The sequence below is a fragment of the Stegodyphus dumicola genome, chromosome 8 (genome assembly GCF_044657685.1).
Source record: "Stegodyphus dumicola isolate Sdum_Otavi_A_Nest chromosome 8, ASM4465768v1".
NCBI lineage: Eukaryota > Metazoa > Arthropoda > Arachnida > Araneae > Eresidae > Stegodyphus > Stegodyphus dumicola.
This window is the reverse complement of record NC_140775.1, coordinates 33,221,782-33,243,335: the sequence shown is the minus strand read 5'-3', so window position 1 is coordinate 33,243,335 and position 21,554 is coordinate 33,221,782. Positions and strand designations below refer to the sequence as shown.

General features: G+C 37.4%; 1 protein-coding gene and 1 non-coding gene across 3 annotated transcripts in view; one reads left to right on the top strand and one right to left on the bottom strand.

The window, feature by feature from the left end:
- LOC118191322 (epithelial sodium channel subunit beta-like) overlaps positions 1-21,554 on the bottom strand; it is a 138,620-nt gene that overhangs the window by 55,937 nt on the left and 61,129 nt on the right. For both annotated transcript variants that reach the window (XM_085821720.1, XM_085821721.1), the window contains one exon: positions 923-1,038. In XM_085821720.1, coding sequence (XP_085677846.1) covers positions 923-1,038 — 116 coding nt within the window. The remainder of the gene's footprint in view (positions 1-922; positions 1,039-21,554) is intronic.
- TRNAM-CAU (transfer RNA methionine (anticodon CAU)) lies at positions 3,633-3,704 on the top strand. The gene has a single exon. It is a non-coding gene; the product is annotated as a tRNA-Met (tRNA).

Genomic DNA, 21,554 nt, shown 5'->3' with positions numbered 1-21,554 from the left:
TATTCCTTTGATTACATTTATTTTTATTCAATATATTCGATTTGTATTTGAATTTTTGTATTAACATATCATCCACTTTATTTTACCTTAGGTTTATTATTTCAAACGTATTTGTACGGAATTCTCGTTAAGCTACTCGGAAGGGGCAGGTGATCTCACACTTAAGAAACTTACCAAATATGTGATTTCACCTTACTTCTTCTATTTACGTTCCAGCTTATTGTAACCTTATGTGTTTTCTCTATGTATTGTATTGTATTGATCTCTTATGTATTGTAACCTTATGTGTATAGGCCCTCAAAGACCGGATCTTTTGATTTCCCCTTTCTCCTTTGTTCCTCCGATGTCCCTCTTAGGAACTTCGGGGAAGATTCATCCATGTTAGGTGCCTTTGGGTCTTTCCGTCAGATATCGATTCAATATCCATTAGATATTGTAATGTTAATATTACTATGTATTCTTACTGAAATGAAAGTTTCCTTCAAAGAAATAATATTATAATAATTAACAGTAGTTTATCCATGGCTGCTTTTTATTTGTTACATTGTTACTGTAAACGCATCCTTTGGAAATTAAATTACTCACATAATTTTCCGCTCTCGATTTTCGATCGATAAAATTGGTTAAAAAGGGTTAAAGGTTAAATACGCAAGAAAATACCGTGCTATTAATATTCAATCCAAGAACAAACCAAAGAATAGAATTCGAGTTCTGGAATTTTTTTTTCTTTACTTTTTTTTCTTTACTTCTTAAGCAACTTCTCAACAAGACTTCAAAGCGACAAATTTTAAGTAACTCTGTGACATATTACTTTAACTAACAATCGTGCTTTATAATGGTATCAAACTGGTAGATAAAATTCGCTCAAAGCAATATAACTACCAGTACAGGATAATTTGTATACATGTAATATGAATGTTACCTTTTATTTCTTGCCAGGCGTCTGGTTCTGTTACATATAACCTAGGTCTCAATCCACCTCCAGATGAGAAAGCGTAGCAGTTACCAAGATGAGGGTCATAGAGATAAGTGAAATATCTGAAAACACAGAAATTATTTAAAATAAATGGAAAACTTTTATTTTGTAAATTTCTGATAAAAGAAACAGAGGCATAAACGAGATATCTGAAAATAAAGATATCAACGAAATTCGCAAAATATTTCTGAACGTAAATAGTTCACACAAAATTACACTGAACAATAACCATGTATGATATCCGAAGTTAAAGAAACTTGTAGGATTTTATGCTAATTAACCAGTAACTATGATATGAATCTTTAATTAACTTCTATCCATAGTCCTCATCAGAATGCAAATTAATTGTTGAGTATTTAAGCCGAAAGTATGAATGCTTTAAAGCTTCTGGCAACCTCGCTTATCGTTATGTGCTATCTAGCGCCAGCTCTGCCAAAGCTTATTCCGTCTTTAGCCACTTCGCTAGCCGACGTTAAAACGGTGCCTTTCGTTGCTTGAGCCGCTAGCCGAAGTTAAAAGCGCCCCGTTCGTTGCTTGAGTAAGCTTAAGTAAACTATTGTATAGTTTCAGGCTATGTTACTTGAGTTTAAACTTCCAAATATCAAGAGTACAATAAAGAGGTTATTTTAATCTTGTTATGACTTTGTCATCTTAATTCATCATGGAGCGATACCTCGCTTGTTACTCTAGTATTCTCTGAAGGGTATTGAACAAACCTCAAGACAAAGCAGAACCTTAAAAACTAAGTTTTGAAAATTTTGCTGCACTTAGTACAAATATAATAATTGCAACTTTTATTACCTCATGTTTGGTATCTCATGTTTGGCTAGAGGTAAACGTGTTGAATCAGTATAAACCAACGAGGTTAGAATAAACGGAGTAAGCCTTCCCCGTATGTCTCGTGCAATGTAAATTAAGCCAAAACACGTCACGGTTTCATGGCGGCTGCCATATGTAGACTTCTGACTGGTTTTGTTTAAATCCTAATCGGTGTTAGCTATTCATCAATGAACGTTTGTAAGTCTCTCGTTCTAATTTTAATAATTAACATAAATGATTTTTTACTTAGTATGCAGACAGTTCCTAAGGATTGCAAATAACTGTTATATATTTAACAAAATCTAGGTGTATGAAAATGTGTGAATGGTAATCATAAGAAAAATGCATACATGGTAAAACCTGGAAAATCAGAAGTAGTTCCAATATGGTATTTTATGCAAATTATATCTAAAGACACTTTTCTCAGCCTGCGGACGTTGATATTTGCTTTCAAGTTCACTGTAATTTTATTTGAGAATATGTTTCGTAGTCTTATCCGTAGGATGTACAGTGGCACGATACGTCGTGACGTCATGTTGCTGAGATTTCCTTCGTTTCACTTTTGTGAAGTCATGCTTAGTCCTTCTGTTCTAACCTCCTTCCCATAAATGGCGTATCACTTTTCAAATTGTTGCCAATAAATATTATCGCCCTCTATTATATTAAAAAAATAAATAATGAATAATCTGCATTTATGTATGCCTGTTTCTTGCACTGTGAATAAAAATCAGTACATAGAGTTATAAAACTTTGAATAATGTTATCGTTCTCCACTTGAACATGGGCACCTGGAAACCCGAATTTTGAATTTCGAATTTGTTTTATTATCCATTTCACATTTTGTAAAATAATAACGAATTTTCGATAAACAAACTCAAAGTGAGCAGTTGCAACACACTGTGCGAAAACACATTTTTATCTCCAGTGCGCAAAACTGTCTATCGGAAATTCTAACGATATGCTAGTTAAAAATATTTTGTGATATTTGTGTTGATTGGAATTTTACGTGGCGTAGCGCCAAGAATGTGACATTTAATAAATAAAGTAAACAAACAAAACGTTAATAGTAAAAAGACAAAAAAAAATGTTTTGTAAAGCCAACTTAGTTAAAAAAAATTGAACATTGATGTGATAAACTGAGAAAAAACTGAAAAACACAGAAAAACGAATGCCAACACAACGCTGCATCAGGAAATTTAAACGTATACTGCTATAAACTATAATTTTTCTTTTTATTCTATAAAGGAAAAGTGCATAGAAAATGCTGCTAAATAATAAAGCTAAAAAGAATAGAAAAAAAAAAAAAAGGTTTAACAGGAGTGAATGTGACTGCAGACTGGGAGACTGTGATGTCAGCAGGAGAATAAAAAACCTTAACAAACCCTTTTGAGCGACCATTAAAAGCTGAAAATTTTCCGTTATTTATTTTTTACTTTTATTTCTCTAAATAACTGTTAAAATAATAACTAGATAGCAGAGAGGCGCAGGAGAAGCGTACTGGAGCCGTTACCCAGAGGTCCGCGGATCGTAACCGTTGTCTGCAATAATTACTTTACTATTTTTCCCAAAATTTCTCTTAAAGATATGTTTAAAAACTACGCTCTGCTAGTATCCTTTTACGTTTTATTTGATCAAAATATTTCTTTAAAATAAGATTTAAAATCTAGATTCATACGAAGATACTTCGTAGCAGAATGCGCAATGGAAGCGTGCTAGGACCATAAGCCCTGCATCGAAACCATGCTGTCCTACAATATTTTAGAAATATTAGCTTTTTGTCCTCTAAAGATCTCTTAAAATAATGTTTAAAATCTAAGTTCATATAAACACGCTTCGTAGCAGAGTGGCGCAGTGGAAGCGTGCTGGGCCCATAACCCAGAGGTCCGTGGATCGAAACCACGCTCTGCTAATGTTTTTTTTTTTTTCTTTCAAAGATCTCTGAAAACAAGTAATATATATAAAAAAAATTAAAGTCAATTCCTAGTTAGGTCAGCAAAGAAAGATTATATTTTAGGTACTTTTTATTAACATTATTAACATCTTTTCGTTTCTAATTTATGAAGCTTATGGGGGTCTATAATTTCTCATTCTATCCATCTCTTGTAATGCTCCATTATTGCAACGAACCTTTCCAGTGAGTTTCGAGCAGTCCAGTTCTTCAATTAATATTCCATCTAATGATTTCACACGACTCAAGGCGACTTGACCTGCTGCGAAGAATTTTCATAAGAAGCTTTTCTTAGCGCTTATGTTTTTCTTTCTCTAACCGTCGCTTGCATTGAATTGTAGTTTCTTTTCGCATTCTCCGTGTGAAGAAAAGATTATTATTATCAGTATCACAGAAATATGGGGAGAATTTTGCTACATAATGACACATTACATACGCTCCATCCAACTCTAACTACAATTCTTTAATTCCGTACACTTTAAAAATCTTTAGAACTCTGTCTTACTGTTGCTATTTATTTTTTTTACTTCCTTGTACGAAGTAAGAAGGAAGTATTGTAATCGCGAAAAGTTTCAGGCAGTATATTTCAACGAAAATATTCATTTTGATCGCTATCGAATGCAATTTAACGATGTTTTTGAGTGATATCAGTACGTAAAAACAGAATAAAAGACTCGTTTCCCCCCAAAAAAAATTATAAAACTGCTTTAAAATGAATTCTGAAGAGAATTTTTCGTGGCGTCTGTACGAACGTATGTACGTACGTATCTCGCATAACTCAAAAACGAGTAGCCTCAGAACGTTGAAATTTTGTATATAGGACTGCTATAACATGTAGATGTGCCTCGTATTTTGGTTGCAGTCGGCCGCACCAAACATATATAAATATATTTATATATATATATATCCACTCTGTTACCCGGCTCAGTGATATCAGTGTCTTTACTCTTATATGTTTGTAAATTGTACATTTTTTTGCTTTAGAAATGATTGAATTATGTTATTTTTATCTTCCGGTTAAGGTTTTTATGCCTTTAGTAAATCTGTATGCAATAAATTTAGAATTATAAACAATTTTAAAGTTAAGACACAATAACACGCCGAATAAATACTGATTCAGAAGTCAAACAACAAAAATCAGCGTTAATTCACAAAATTTTCACAGGACTAGTTTCGATGGTTTTACCGAACCATCATCTTCAGCTGCAAAACCGCAAATGAACAAGATAGGAAATAATGTTTAGATAAGATGAAAGACTGAAAATTTTTTGAAAGATAGGAAATAATGTTTAGATAAGATGAAAGACTGTGAAAATTTTGTGAATTAACGCTGATTTTTGTTGTTTGACTTCTGAATCAGTATTTATTCGGCGTGTTATTGTGTCTTAATTATAGAAGCTCCAAACAGGCTTACATTTTGCTTTCTTTTTTGCACGTGGTGTGGCCGCCATTTTGTGATTGTAGGAGTTTCGGTGAGTACATTTTTGCAATTTTCAAGTTATGTTTATGTTTTGTACATTTGGATATTGTGCTTTGCTTGTCTGATTTCATGCATTTTGCTTACAAAGATTTTGTTTTCTATTCATTTCAGTGAGAGATTTTTCTGCTATTTTGTGTGTACTTTATTATTGCTCAGTTAATTTAGTTTGATTTTCTGCATTGTTTATCATGCCTTCATCCGTTAATAGTTTCACTAAATTACGCCTGAAACGGCAAAAATTCCTGAATCATCTTGACTTTTTACTTAAATGTAAATGTAAAAAATTGATCCCCAATTTTATTCAAATCAAATCTAATCAAGAACCTTCGAGTCGCGTTTCAAGAATTCTGTTAAATTGCAAACTTGCTTTACTTCGGTCCGTGAACAATTGTCCAAAATTGAACATGAACTCTATAAGCTTCATCTGGAACTCGCTAAAACATATCCAAAATTCACTGCCCTTGAACAAAAGTCTTGGTCTAGAACGGAGAATGCAGTTAACCGTCATAAAAACACCCTTGCAGTTAAATTCGAAAAACTTCTTTTACAGTCTTCCACTTCAAGTAGTTCAAAAAATCTTCCCATTGTAAACATCAAGCCAATAGTTAATATTTATAATGTTAGTCTTTCAGAAGAACAAGAGAGAATTCTAAAATATAATTTTAACTTCTCACAAACCTGTAAACCCTCGATTCCAAAAATTTTGGCTCCTATCGAAAAAGCTTTCAAGTTCAGTAAAGTTTCAGATTCACAGAAAGAAATGATTAGGCATCTTATCGCTCATAATGTGAAATTCAATAATAAACCTTTGAAACCAAATCTAACTGCGAGAGAAAGAGCTACAATGCGCGAGATTCATTCTAACCCGGATATTGTCATTTCAAAGGCCGACAAAGGTGGCCAGATAGTCGTCATGGATAAGAACACTTACATCGATGGTGTCACTAAACTCTTAAACGAAGGACCATATAATCCGATCCCTAAAGATCCTTCACCTTCGGACTTATCCAAAATAAAAACTGCGATCAAATCTTCACAAATCATTTCAAGCAACTTAAAACATTCGCTTATCCCATCTGTTGCGAATTGTGCCAGATTATATGCTCTTCCCAAAATTCATAAAAGTGGTATTCCTTTCCGCCCTATTGTATCAAATTTAGGTACTGCCTCGTATCCATTAGCTAAATATTTAGTTTCCACTCTATTAGACAATAACATTTACACCATAAAAAATTCAATAGAGTTTGTAAAAAAGATTAAAAACATTTCTCCTCGTAATTTACTCATGGTTTCTTTTGATGTAAAATCATTATTCACCAATGTCCCAGTGGAGGGTGCATTAAGATGTCTAGAAACCAGACTTCGCGAATTTCATTTCTCTTGCATCGAAATTGATGAGCTAATTTCTCTCACTCAACTCTGTTTGAAACAAACACATTTTGTTTTCCAAAATAAATATTACAAGCAAACTGAGGGATTAGCCATGGGAAGCCCCCTCAGTCCCATCCTGGCTGATATCTACATGCATTATTATGAATCAAAATTGTTTGAAACTTTAAACTTCCCGGCATGGTTCCGCTACGTAGACGATACTTTTACCCTGTTTGAAGGTAATAAAGATGATTTAAATAGAGTTCTTTCAACAATGAATTCTATTGATCCTGCTATTCAGTTCACTTTTGAACTTGAGACTTGCAATTCTCTTCCGTTTCTCGACATTCTGGTCACACGTAACACATCCAACTTCAGTACTACAGTTTACCGTAAACCTTCATCGGTTTGCCTTCCACCACACTTTAAATCATGTCATCCGACTAAACAAAAGTTAGCTTCATTTTATTCCTATGTTTTCCGTGCTCTTCAAGTTTGCTCCTCCAAACTAGCCCTTGATGAAGAACTAAATTATTTAAAAGCAATAGCTATTGACAGGGGCTTTTCACCCAACATTATTAATCAAGCAGTTAAAAAATTCTCATCTCAACACACTAAAAGCCACACTCTTATTTTAGGAGATTATAAAAATTCTGTTGTCATTCCCTTCTTTCCATCAATTAGCTATAAAGTTGCACATATTTTGCAGAAATTTAACTTTCGGGTTGTTTACTCTCCCATCAATAAAATTCCAACTTCTATACTCAAGGACCCCATTCCGGATATGAATTCCTGGGGTATTTATAGGATTCCTTGCCAGTGCGGTTTAATTTACATTGGCCAAACTAAGAGAGCCTTAAAATTTCGCGTCAAAGAACATGAGACATATGTTAGAAAAAAGGAAACACAGAAGTCTTCTGTTGCTCAACATTGTTGGTCCGAAAATCACACTTTCAATTTTTCTGCTGCCAAAATTATTCAAAAAACATCTTCCATTGGAGAACTGGATTTTCTAGAGGCATTTCACATTCATAAAAATCTTTCTGTTCTAGTTAACGATCCTAATTCCAATCCAAATTTGCCTTCGGCTTTTAGAGAAATTATGTTTTAGTTCTGGTTTCGCCAACAGATGGCGCCACTTGCTTATTCTTGTCCAGGCTTTCTTATCTTATCTAAACATTATTTCCTATCTTGTTCATTTGCGGTTTTGCAGCTGAAGATGATGGTTCGGTAAAACCATCGAAACTAGTCCTGTGAAAATTTTGTGAATTAACACTGATTTTTGTTGTTTGACTTCTGAATCAAATTTTAAAGTTGTTTAAGTGCCGCTAAGCCTTTTGTTTATGGTGGCCATTGATTGTTTACATTTCAAACAGCAGACTAGTGGATTTGTTGCCAATCTAGAGAAACTTAGCTTCGCAACAACAAAGATAACGCCTTCATTTATTATTGCCAATTAAATTATGCCTAATCCTTTCTGGAATTTTTTCGAGGAAATAAGTGTTTAACATTTCCTTCGTAATTTTTAATATAGATATTTTGAGTTTTTATGTATTTTTGCCTTCTCGCGAAGTGAGAACTGAATTAATTAAATGAGCAATACTCAATCGTCTGTGAAAAACTGTTTCTTTTTTGTTTTGTTTGCTTAATTTCTTTTATACATCATTCTAGCTTTATTATAGTATTTGAATAGAACATGTGGCAATGATGAGATAATTCTATTCTTTAAATGATATAAATTTTGTGCATTATGAATTATAATATGAACGAAATATAATACTGTAAAGTGAATCTAACGCCAGAGTGTCGCTATGGTAAACAAATACTATAGTGAATTTTAAAGAATGCATTTATATTCTATTGTGGTTTGTGCGCTGTCGGCGAAGTAGATTTAATTCAATTCAATAAGTTTAAATGAAATGCAAGAAAACTTGCGTATAATTTAATATTCCGTACGAGGAAGTCATGTAGTGTACACATCAGATTTTTTAAATATTACAATACTGTTTATCACAGTCATGTACTATTATTTATTAGTTGTTATAAATTAATTTTTACAGCGCATGAGAATTCCTAATATACGGTCATTATTTGTAAGTCTTATAATATATTTAATAAAAACAGCATATCTTTCGTTCCGATAAACAGGAGTAAATAAGTAAGAATTGACTTTAATATGTGATAAACGTGTATTAACATTAAGTGTCATCCAGTACAAACTTATAAAAATGTATTTAAACTTGAGTGGATGAATAAAAAATATTTTTTAACAATTATTTTAATCCTTAAAAAGAATCAATTAGCATTTTAGGAGTTAATTTTAAATGACGTTTTATTAACACCTAACAACAACATACGGGAAAACGATAAAAATATAAAATGTAATTACATTTAAATAGTTTTGCAGTTCAGAGCGTGAGTTCAATCACATCTCACTTCTGCAGCTCGCCTGCGTTGAATTCCTATTTTCTTTATATTGTCGGTAAGAGCGCGTTGCCGACGATACTCATTTCTTACCCACCTGGCTACGAAGACATCTCGGTGAGTAGCCAGAGAAAGAATTGTCTTGTTGGTTCTTTTGCGCAGCATTCTTAGAAATGTTCTCTCTTGAGAGTCTCCATTTCCAAGTGGAGTGCTTCGTCGTGAGTTTACTCAATGGTCTTCAGATATCTTCAATTAGGAATGTAGCATCTATACCAGCTGCAAGTCTGAGGGACACATGTACTTGCTTCACATTTTTTGGTGAAGGAATTTGTTGAATTATTTTTACTTTGGGAGGATCTACTTCAATTGCATAACTTGAGATATAATGCTCAAGATATTTCACTTTAGAACAAGCAAAATGACATTTGTTTCGATTGGCATGAAGCTTGAATTTTTAAGAGTCGATCAAACACTAAACGCAAGTTTTCGAGATGCTTCTCAAAAGTAGAAGACATCACAATAATACCGTAGCTTTAAGTAAGAGTGTTGTTGACCTTACTTAAACCCATTCCGGAAATCATCCATTAATCTTTGGAAAGTGGTTGGTGTCGTCTTCAATCCAAAAGGCATCCTTGTGAATCTACAGAATCCAAACGGACATACAAAGGCAGTTTTAGCTTTGTCCGGATGGTACATCTTAACTTGATGATACCCTGATTTTAAGTCTATGGTAGACATACACTGAAGTGACAAAAGTCATGGGATAGCTATATGCAAATATACAGATGACAGTAGTATCGCGTAGAAAATGTATAAATGCGAAGTGCTTTGGCAGGGCTTTCATTTGTGTTCAAGTTATTCATGTGAAGAGGCTTTGACGTGATTATGGCCGCACGACGAGAATTAACAGACTTTGAACGCGGAATGGTAGCTAGACGCATGGGTCATTCCATTTCGGATATCGTTAGGGAATTCAACATTCCGAGATCCACAGTGTCAAGAGTGTGCCGAGAGTATCTAATTTCAGGCATAACATCCTACCATGGACAGCGCAGTGGCCGACCACCCGCACTTAACGACCGAGACCAGCGACGTCTGCGTAGAGTTGTCAATGTTCACAGACAAGCAACACTGCATCAAATAACCGCAAAAATCAATGTGGGACGTACGAGGGACGTGTCCGATAGGACAGTGCAGCGAAATTTGTCTTCCTTGGGCTATGCCAGCAGAAGACCGACTCGAGTGCCTTTACTGACAGTACGACATCGCCTGCAGCGACTCTCGTGGGCTCGTGAGCATATCGGTTGGTCCTTAAACGAATGGAAAACCGTGGCTTGGTCAGATGAGTCACGATTTCAGTTGGTAAGAGCTGATGGTAGGGTTCGAGTGTGGCGCAGACCCCACGAAGCCATGGACCCAAGTTGTCAACAAGGCACTGTTCAAGCTGGTGGTGGTTCCATAATGGTCTGGGCTGTTTTTACATGGCATGGACTCGGTCCTCTGGTGCAACTGAACCGATCATTGACTGGAAATGGATACCTTCAGCTACTTGGAGATCACTTACAGCCATTCATGGACTTCACGTACTCAAACAACGATGGAATTTTTATGGATGACAATGCGCCATGTCACCGGGCCACAATTGTTATCGGTTTGTTAGAAGAACATTCTGGACAATTCCAGCGAATGATCTGGCCACCTAGATCGCCCGACATGAATCCCATCGAACATTTATGGGACATCATCGAGAGGTCAGTTCGTGCCCAAAACCCTGCACCGTTAACACTTTTACAATTATGAACGTCTATAGAGGCAGCATGGCTCAATATTCCTGCAGGGGACTCAATATTCCTGCAGGGGACTTGTTGAGTACATGCCACGTCGAGTTGTTGCACTTCGCCAGGCAAAAGGAGGACCGACAAAATATTAGGAGGTATCCCATGACTTTTGTCACTTCAGTGTATATCTGGTTTGCTTTGTAGTCTGAAGAAGTTCATCCATATGACGCAGCGCGCATGGATCAGACTTAGTGACAGAATTCAGTTTCTTGTAGTCAATACATAATCGAAAGTCACCGTTCGGCTTGGGAACTAAAACAACGGGTGCTGCATGTGGTGAAACGCAGTCTTCGATTATGCCTGATGCAAGAAGAGCATCAATTTCTTTCTTCAAAATCTCCTTTCTTGTTGGAGATAGTTTGTAAGGGATTGTAGCCATTAGAGGTGAGTCACCTGTATCAATTCGGTGCTCGATATAAGGACTTGGTTCTCCCCTTCCGGAAAGAATGTAGTTTCGTATTTTTCTAATAAGGCATTTAATCGATTTCCCTGCTCTTCAGTTAGGTTTTTACCTTCGTCTGGACGTAGTAGGCAAGGGTTTGTTAACATGTCACAGGATTGGACTTGAACTCTGTCAGCAAATGGAAATTATTTGGATTGTCACCAAAAAACCACTTTTGCTCACGAATATTTAGAACTACCCCAGCTTCCTTTAGGAAGTTTTCTCCAAGCAGTGTTCGATTACCTGTAGCATCAAGAAGAGGTATCAGTGTCAAAGGGAAGGTCCGTCCTTCTAGGCCAAGTTTCACACAAGTTGCATAAACGTCTTTTGTTCTTTGGGTGCCATCAGCGAGACAAACAGTGCAAGAGGATTTTTCGAACTTTACCCTATCTTCTTACAAGATTTGGTACAGTTTTTCACCAGCGATTGAATGACTTGCTCCACTATTCGCATAAGCCTGTGCTATTTATTCCATTGATGAGATATTCATCACTGCAGGTGTCTTAATGTTGCCTAACTGTTGTATACAAATATTGTTAATAGCTTTAAGTCAGGATTACATATCTTAATTATACACATCGGGGTAGATGTTAGCATGACATCTCTGGGGTACGAAGATCCATTCCTTTCATATAAGACAACAAAATGGTTCTCAAAACATCTGTATGAAGTATCCTCAAATAAAAGTAAATTCAACGCGTTCTGCAACTCTATACTTTTTTGAATTTTATCTGTATGTATTTAAATTTGCTCTTCAGTTCTTAGATATCATTAATATTTTTAAGCACTTAGGGTCATACAAAAGAAGTCAATTTTGCAATAATTGGTAAAAAACACTACTTCACACATTTGCCCGAACTTAGTATCAATTAAAATTCTAATACTTCAAATAATCAAATATTATTCAATAGTTTTAAGTCAAGATTATTTATCTTAATTATACACATCGGGGTAGAAGTTAGCAATGCATCTCCAGGGTAAGAAGATCCATTCCTTCCATATAAGACAACTGTTAGCTTAACTTACTTTCTTTAAGAAATATTCTTGACTTATGCTAATAAATCTTTATTCTCGCATTACTTACATATCACTCAGACGATACAACTGAAAATACAAAATTATTACGCACACTTCAAAGAAAAACATTACCATTCAAATCTGTTTCCATCAAAATACTCTCTCATTGCCACTCGGGGAAAATATATTGTAGCAGAATTTACCGCTCGGGGAAAATATATGTTGTAGCAGAACCCGTACGCACGCAAAAATTGTTGCGTGCGTACGGGTTCGTTATGAAATGAATGCACAAGTCCGATGAAAAATGAACAAAAATTTATTATTATCACAACAAAAATGCTTAAATTTTCTCAAATTATCATGCAGTATTACAATATCTCACAGTAGTTATCTTTTAACTACTCAAATGTCCAATAGAACGTAATGCAAAACAGCTAAAGAACGCTAATCCGCGAATTCGCTACAATCAACAACAGTAGTTTTCTAAACAACAACAAACTAAGCAACTACTACAAACTGAGATGTTTTCCTCCTTTTATAAGATTTTAAAATCACGCGCTAGAATTTTCCAGCACTTTCTCGAAATCAAAAAGAGATATTTATTTATTTAACGCACGCGCTCTTGTATTTTTAATTTTTCCGGCTTAGCTTTCTTTTAATATTCGTCACGCGCTGCACTGCGCGAGAAATAAAACCATTTAATTTATAATTGAACTAACATTAGCTTTTTAAATACCAAATTCGTAACACTGCCCCCTTCCCAAGGACTGCACGTCCCGGGCAGTACAATCCCTGGACAGGAAGCTAAACTTACAACTGTGGCATAAATGCAACTGAGGCATAAACATTACATTACAATATCAAACAATATAAACAATAAATGCAATAACTAACTTAAACAAATCAAATACTAAATACAAAACAAATACTAAATACAAATCAAATAAACAAAAAGGACCATGGTCTGATACTATTTACAATTATTTACATTACGTACTATGGCCATAGTAATGAGCTAACCTGTCGTAATGAACGACTTTAGGTTTAGAGTTCGAAGACTTACGAATCCGAACCACGACGTCATTCAGTCTTTTTAGGACTGTATACGGGCCATCCCAAGGTGACTGTAATTTCGGACAAAGTCCTTTCCGTCGAGTCGGATTCCACAACCACACCTTGTCTCCTTCGTGGAACTGATGTTCAGTAGCTCTTGTGTCGTAGCGTGTCTTCATCTTCTCCGTCGCCAAGTTGACTCGCTCTCGTGCAAAGTTGTGCATCACTTCAAACCGGGCCTGGAGATCTTGAATATATTCCTCAGACGATGAAGGAGCATCCGGAGGGCGGCCAAACAATAGATCACAAGGCAGACGAAGGTCACGACCGAAGAGCATCTGTGATGGAGAATAGCCGGTAGTCTCGTGGACAGCACTGCGGTAAGCCAGTAAAAAGAGTGGTAATTTCTTGTCCCAGTCCTGTTGGTTTTTGGAAACCACTAATGAGAGGTTATTAAGGATGGTTCGATTGAACCTCTCTACCATGCCGTCCGACTGGGGATGCAATGGCGTCGTTTGAGTTTTGTCAATGCCGAGTAGTTTGCATAGTTCTTTGATTACTGCCGAGGCAAAATTCCTTCCCTGATCGGAATGTAACTGAAGAGGCACTCCGAACCTGGAAATCCAGTGCTGTATCATTACCTCAGTTACTGTGACAGCCTCTTGATCAGGAATAGGATAAGCTTCAGGCCACTTGGTGAAGTAATCAATGACAACGAGTATATATTTGTTGCCATTAGCAGTTCGTGGCAGAGGTCCCAGGATGTCAAAGGCGATACGTTCAAAAGGCGCCCCTACGTTGTAACGTTGCAGCTTGCCTCGGCTGCGTCTCCTCGGTCCTTTCCGACCTGCACAGGCATCGCAAGATCGGCACCACTTTTGCACGTCATCCTTTGCATTATTCCAGTAAAAGCGCTCACGAACTCTCTGCAAGGTCTTCATTATTCCAAAGTGACCTCCAGTAGGGGTGCTATGTAACTCTTTAAGGACATCAGAAATGCGGGATCTTGGAAGTATAAGTTGCCATCGGAACGTCTTCCCATCATCCGATTCGAATTTCCGGTATAAGACGCCCTTTCGAATGTGAAGTGAATCCCAGAGTGCCCAATATTGTTTGGTTGTAGGACTACAGATAGAAATGTCCTGCCAGGTAGGTTTTCTGTTTGATGACTCCATTAAATCAATTATGGGTTTAATGTCGCGGTCTTCCAGCTGGTCTTTCCTGACTTCATCATCACTCCACGGTTCTCGATCAGCCGATGTTGATGTTGTAATTTGTCTTGCGACCGGAGTCAGCAGCTCGTATTTCGCTTCCACCCTGGAACAATATCGGCAGCTTTCTTGGCAAGGTCTTCTAGACAGGGCGTCGGCGTTTCCGTGTGATGATCCCTTACGATGACGGATAGTGATGTCATATTCTTGGAGTCTCTGTATCCACCTGGCTATTTGACCCTCAGGATTCTTGAAATTTAAAAGCCAGGTCAATGATGCATGATCGGTGCGGAGCAGGAATTTTCTGCCGTATAGATAGTGATGGAACTGTTCTACAGCTTTGACTATGGCGAGCAACTCTTTCCTGGTGACACAATAATTCCTCTCCGGTTTAGACAGGCACTTGCTCCAGTATGCCACTACACGTTCTTGGCCGTCTATTTCTTGGGACAAAACAACTTTCATTACTCGCGTCGGTGTCGAGAATAAATGGTCGGTCAAGCTGAGGATACGTCAGGATTGGAGCAGATGTTAAAGCCTCCTTTAAGTTGTTAAATGCATCCTCGCATTCTTTTGTCCACAAGAACTTCTGGTTGCTCTCTGTCAGCTTGTGTAGGGGTCTTGCGATGGAAGAAAAGTCCTTCACGAATTTCCTATAGTAGGTGCAAAGCCCTAGGAAGCTTCTCAGCTGATGGACATTTTCGGGACGTTTCCAGGATTTAACGGCTGATACCTTTTCAGGATCCGTGCGCACACCTTCTGCAGAGATGACATGTCCCAGGTAAATCACTTCCTTTCGGAACAATTTGCATTTAGCGGGACTCAGCTTCAGATTGGCTTCTTTCAGTTTCTGAAGCACCTTCCTAAGATTTTCTAAATGTTCTTCAAAACTCTTTCCGACGATGATGATGTCGTCCAGGTATATGAGGCAGGCTTCGTAGGAAAGGCCTTTCAAAACAGTTTCCATAAGACGTTCGAATGTTGCCGGCGCATTACACAGTCCAAACGGCATCACCTTGAATTGCCAAAGCCCTTGTCCCGTAGTAAATGCCGTCTTTTCTCGGTCTTCAAGCTGTATTTCTACCTGCCAATACCCACTCTTTAAATCAAGTGTTGAGAACCACTTGCTTCCAGAAAGATTGTCTAGAATGTCGTCAATTCTAGGAAGAGGGTAACTGTCTTTCTTCGTAACCTCATTCAACCGGCGATAGTCGACGCAAAATCTTGTTGAGCCGTCTTTCTTTCTGACTAGGACGATGGGAGATGCCCATGGACTTACTGAAGGCTCGATGACATCGCCTTCTTCCATATCTTTTAACAGTGTTCGCACCTCTTCCTGTTTAGCAAACGGTAGACGTCTTGGATGTTGCTTGATCGGGGGATGATCACCAGTATCTATTCTATGTTGTATCAAACTAGTTCGACCCACGTCAGAATACGAGCGGGAGAAAACAACTTGAAGATCTTTAACGACGCGATCGGCAGCATTCTTCTCTTCATCGTTTAATTGCGCATTCTGAAGTAACTCTGATGTAATGCTTTCTGAAGACACGGATTCTTGGATGTTACTCTTTCTTTCAACGGTGGTTACTGGAGTACATGTTGCAACCACTTCACCTTTCTTAATAACTCTCGCCTTCTCAGTTACATTGGCGACTCTCACCGGGATAACCGTTCTGGATAGGTCGACGAGTGTTGAGGCTACTAGTACTCCTTTTGGGCTATTACAGTTATTGGGATATTCTATGATGCCGTAGCGGAAATTTCTGTTTTCGGCTATGGATCCAAGAAGTAAAATTTCTGTTCTTGCCGGTATTGTGATATTGTCTTGTGCTATGATTTTATGGACAGATTTAACTTCATCATTGACTCCAAATAACGCTATGTCCTCAGATGTAGAATGCAATTCGTTATTTTTAAAGTCCAAGGAAAAATTGTATTTCCTTAGAAAGTCCAATCCGAGTATGCAAGAATCAGTGATCTCTGCTACATATGCCGTGTGATGGTAAGCGGCACTTCCAAACGTGATGTTAGCATTTACTTTTCCATCGATGTTGATCTTCTTACCGGACACAGTCTGTAGGGTAACGCAGGGCGGCGTCCAGATAAGTTTGCTTTCCAGTTGTTGAGCCAAATCTTTTCGGATGATGGTAACGTTGGCTCCTGTATCTATCGTCATATTGCAGGGAACTCCATTAATATGTCCTATTATGAAAAGTCCATTACTGCCGCCTCTCACTGCAGAAATCTGAAGCGCTTTAAACTGGGGCTTTTCATGATCTGGCAACCTCCGCCCCGCGAGATGACCACTAATTAGTTTCCCTGCTGTTTGTTAGGAGCGGTCTTAGCATCCGTGCCCTGGGGTGTTCTGCAGTTTCGTCGTATGTGTCCTTCAGCACCGCAGTTCCAGCACTTTACGGTCGGTTTCTTGTCACCAATATTCTGTCTCAAGGCGTTCAGTTGTCTAGTTAAATCGTCTAGACGAGCAGTGACTTGATCCCCCGGCTCCTGGACTTGAGCAGCTCTGACTGGATGGCGGTCTCGACGGGTGGCTTGCTGGGCTGCCTCAAATTTCATGGCATACACTAAAGCGCTTTTCAGATCTTTAACATCCGCCATTCGCAGTGCTTTCTGTATTTCAGGGTCCCGGATGCCATCGATGAAATATTGCAGGGACAGGATTTCCCTTGTTTCTGTCGGGCACTCCGAAAAGGCGTGATGTGACAGCCTTTCAACATCCGTGGCGAGCTCCTGAAGCGTTTCGGTGAGCTTCTGTTGACGAGATCGAGATTTTAATTGGAGCCTGCTGTAGTCTTTTAAACATTTCTCGCCGAAGCGCAGCTCCAAAGCGCCGGATAGAGCTTCGAAATCTAGCCTTTGATTTTCGGGAAGCGTCTGCAGGATATCCGCTGCGTCTGCTCTCAGAGAAGCGGCGAGATGACAGGCCTTAGCTTGGGAATCCCATCCATTCGCATCCGCAACGATAGAAAATTGTGTCCTATACACCTGCCAGGAGGTCTTCCCATCATATGTAGATAGTTTCAGAACGGAACGAGCAGGCATCGATAAAAATTTGAAACCTTCAGAATTGTTTCCTACCGTCGCTATGCACTTCTTTAGGCTGTCAACTTCTTTGGCGACGGCAGCAGAAACCCTATCATCAATTTGTTGTTCGACGGCAGAAACTCTTTCTTCAATTTGTTGTTGGAAGGCCGAAACTCTTCCTTCGACTCGTTGCTCCACAGCCGACACTCTATCTTCTATTTCATCTTTGACAGAAGAAACCTTTTCTTCAATTTGCCCGACTTTATTTTCGACAGCTCCTATTCTGTCTTCCAGAGCCTCAAATTTACTTTCTATTACGCAGGTTATTTCTCTTTTCATTTCGTCTTGACCTGCTTCAATCTTTTCTTGTACAGCTTTTATGTCTTCTTTAAAAGTTACTTGACCAGCTTCCAACTTTTCGTGAACGGCTTCCATTTCCTTTTTAACGGATCTCATCTCTCCTTTAACGGAATCTTGGCCCAATTTCATTTCTTCCTTAACGGATTCCTGGCCCAATTTCATTTCTTCCTTAACGGAGTTGACGGCCCCTTCCATCTTTTCTTGGAAAGCAGCAAATGCAGTCATCATTTGCCTGAATTGTTCTTCCATCGCTCTTGTTATTGGCATTCAAATCCCACTTCTGACACCAAAAATTGTTGCGTGCGTACGGGTTCGTTATGAAATGAATGCACAAGTCCGATGAAAAATGAACAAAAATTTATTATTATCACAACAAAAATGCTTAAATTTTCTCAAATTATCATGCAGTATTACAATATCTCACAGTAGTTATCTTTTAACTACTCAAATGTCCAATAGAACGTAATTCAAAACAGCTAAAGAACGCTAATCCGCGAATTCGCTACAATCAACAACAGTAGTTTTCTAAACAACAACAAACTAAGCAACTACTACAAACTGAGATGTTTTCCTCCTTTTATAAGATTTTAAAATCACGCGCTAGAATTTTCCAGCACTTTCTCGAAATCAAAAAGAGATATTTATTTATTTAACGCACGCGCTCTTGTATTTTTAATTTTTCCGGCTTAGCTTTCTTTTAATATTCGTCACGCGCTGCACTGCGCGAGAAATAAAACCATTTAATTTATAATTGAACTAACATTAGCTTTTTAAATACCAAATTCGTAACAATATTTAAAATAACATTAATGCGTTGCGTTTACACAACAAAATGAATATCATAATATATATATGAAGTATCCTGAAACAAAAGTAAATTCAAAGCATTCTGCAACTCTATACTGCTGCCGCGAGTTGGGCGCCAATTTTCTTTGTATTATCCTTAGAAAATCAATCAATTAATTGATTAGGAGTTATACATTTAAATAGTTTTGAAGTTTAGAGCGTGAGTTCAAACAATCACATCTTACTTCTGCAGCCCCCGTGCGTTGAATTGAGTGTTTTCTCTATATTGTCGGTAGAGCGCGTTGCCGACGATATTCATTTGTTACACAATTGAAAATTTGAACAAGATATAGGGAGAGTGTGAGCTAATAGTAGGAATTTAATAATAATGATTAAAAACTAAAGTCGTGTGAATACACTTTGTAGCAGAGTGGCGCAGCGGAAACGTGCTGGACTCTTAACCCAGTGGTTCGTGGACCGAAAGCACGCTCTTTTAGAATGTTTTAATTTTTTCCGAAAGGTATTTTAAATAATGTTTAAAAATTGTGTTTATTTAAAGACAGCAGCATAGTGGCGCACTGGAATCGTGCTGCCATCGTAAACCAGCAGACCATGTATCGAAACCTCGCTCTCCTAGAATATTTTACAATTTTGTATTTCCATATATCTTTGAAAAGGATGTTTAAAATCTAAGTTCCTATGAAGACACTTCCTACCAGAATGACGCACTGGAAGCGTGCTGAGCCCATAACCTAGATGTCTGTGGATCCAAACCACGCTCTGATAGAATTTTTCACTTTTTATTTCAAAAGAGCTTTTAAAATGTTTAAAAAACAAAGTTCATATGAAGAGAAATCGTAGCATAATGTCGCACTGGAAGCGTAACCCAGAAATCCGTGGATGAAACTACGCTCTTCTAGAAATTTTAACTTCCCTTCCCCCGAATAATCTCTTAAAATAATGTTTAAAATTTAAGTTCATACAAGTAGACTTCCTGTTAGAGTGGCGGAATGGAAGCGTGCTGGGTCTATAACCCCGAAATCCTTGGATCAAAGTCATACTCTGTAAATTTTTTTAAAAAACTTTTTCCCCTAATTATCTCTTAAAATTGTGCTGAAGAACAATGTTCATATGATGATTTTTCGCAGGAGCTTGCCGCAGTGAAAGTGTGTTGGGCCCAAAACCCTGTGTTCCGTGTATCGGAACCGCCCTCTGCTAGAATTATTTATTTCTTTCAAATATCTCTTATGATAATGTTTGAAAACTTAATTCATAGAAACACACTTCGTAAGAGATCGGTGCAGTGGAAGCGGGCTGGGGCGATAACCCAGAGGTCCTTGAAATTCCGAAAAATTTATATGATTTGTTTCTGCAATTTCGTTTGCATAATATAGTGGTGGTGTATTTAATTATGGCAAAGCACACTAGGGCTATCTGCCTAAGGGGAGGGATGCCTTTCGTGGAGGACTTTCTAAGGAAAACTGGCTCGTATACACGTTAAACATGGGGAAAACCACGAAAACGCCCATGCAGCCAGCCCGTTCGCGGGATTCGAACCTCGGACCGAACTACCAGTGTTCAGCGACTTTACCGCTCGGCCGCTGGTGGGCTCTGCATAATATAGTATAATGAAGGATATGCCAAAATATTCCGAAAGTACCCGTCCCAAAAAATAATTTTTAATATAAAGGGAAAAGCATTATGTGGAAAGGCTTGTAATTTTTGTATATTTGCCAAATTTGTGGCCTATTTTCTCGTGAAAATATGACGGTCCTCTTTTATAATAAGCAAGAGTTTGCTAACCGATTTTTTTTTCAGAATCTCGAAAGAGAGAGAATTCTTCAATAATCAATAAATACCATCATTCATTTCCAGATGATACGTTATTAAACTTCATTCGCTGAGAAGTTTGAAAATTTAAAGCGCATAATTTTCATTTAAACGACGTCAGTTATTTAAATGTTTTAAATACGCTGCTGATGGAGCTTATTCTTGAAGAAGTTTAACGCTAGCAAAGTCATTGATTTACTTTATGTAATTTGATGCGTTCTTAGATGTCCTGGTTTTTCACCTATAAGCTTCATTCTTTTAAAGTATAAAAATCAGAAAAGTTGATTGTTATTTAATCGCAATTATTACAAATAATTGATACAAAGGTATATTTACAAAAGAACAATTACGCGCCCTACCTTCTTCCAAAAATCTTGGAACTCAAGTGAACCAACTGAAAAATTGATGTTTGGAATATGTTGCCATTTTGAAATACAAAATTTTTAATTTACTTGCTAAGCAGATAACCAATTTATACCGTTACCATTTGACATGAGATAAGAGTTTTAAGTTGCCTTTTGAATAAAACGTGCTTAACAGTCTGATCAATTAAAAAACAATAAACACATCTCTTAATACTAATTCAGAAGTCAAACAACAAAAATCAGCGTTAATTCACAAAATTTTCACAGGACTAGTTTCGATGGTTTTACCGAACCATCATCTTCAGCTGCAAAACCGCAAATGAACAAGATAGGAAATAATGTTTAGATAAGATAAGAAAGCCTGGACAAGAATAAGCAAGTGGCGCCATCTGTTGGCGAAACCAGAACTAAAACATAATTTCTCTAAAAGCCGAAGGCAAATTTGGATTGGAATTAGGATCGTTAACTAGAACAGAAAGATTTTTATGCATGTGAAATGCCTCCAGAAAATCCAGTTCTCCAATGGAAGATGTTTTTTGAATAATTTTGGCAGCAGAAAAATTGAAAGTGTGATTTTCGGACCAACAAT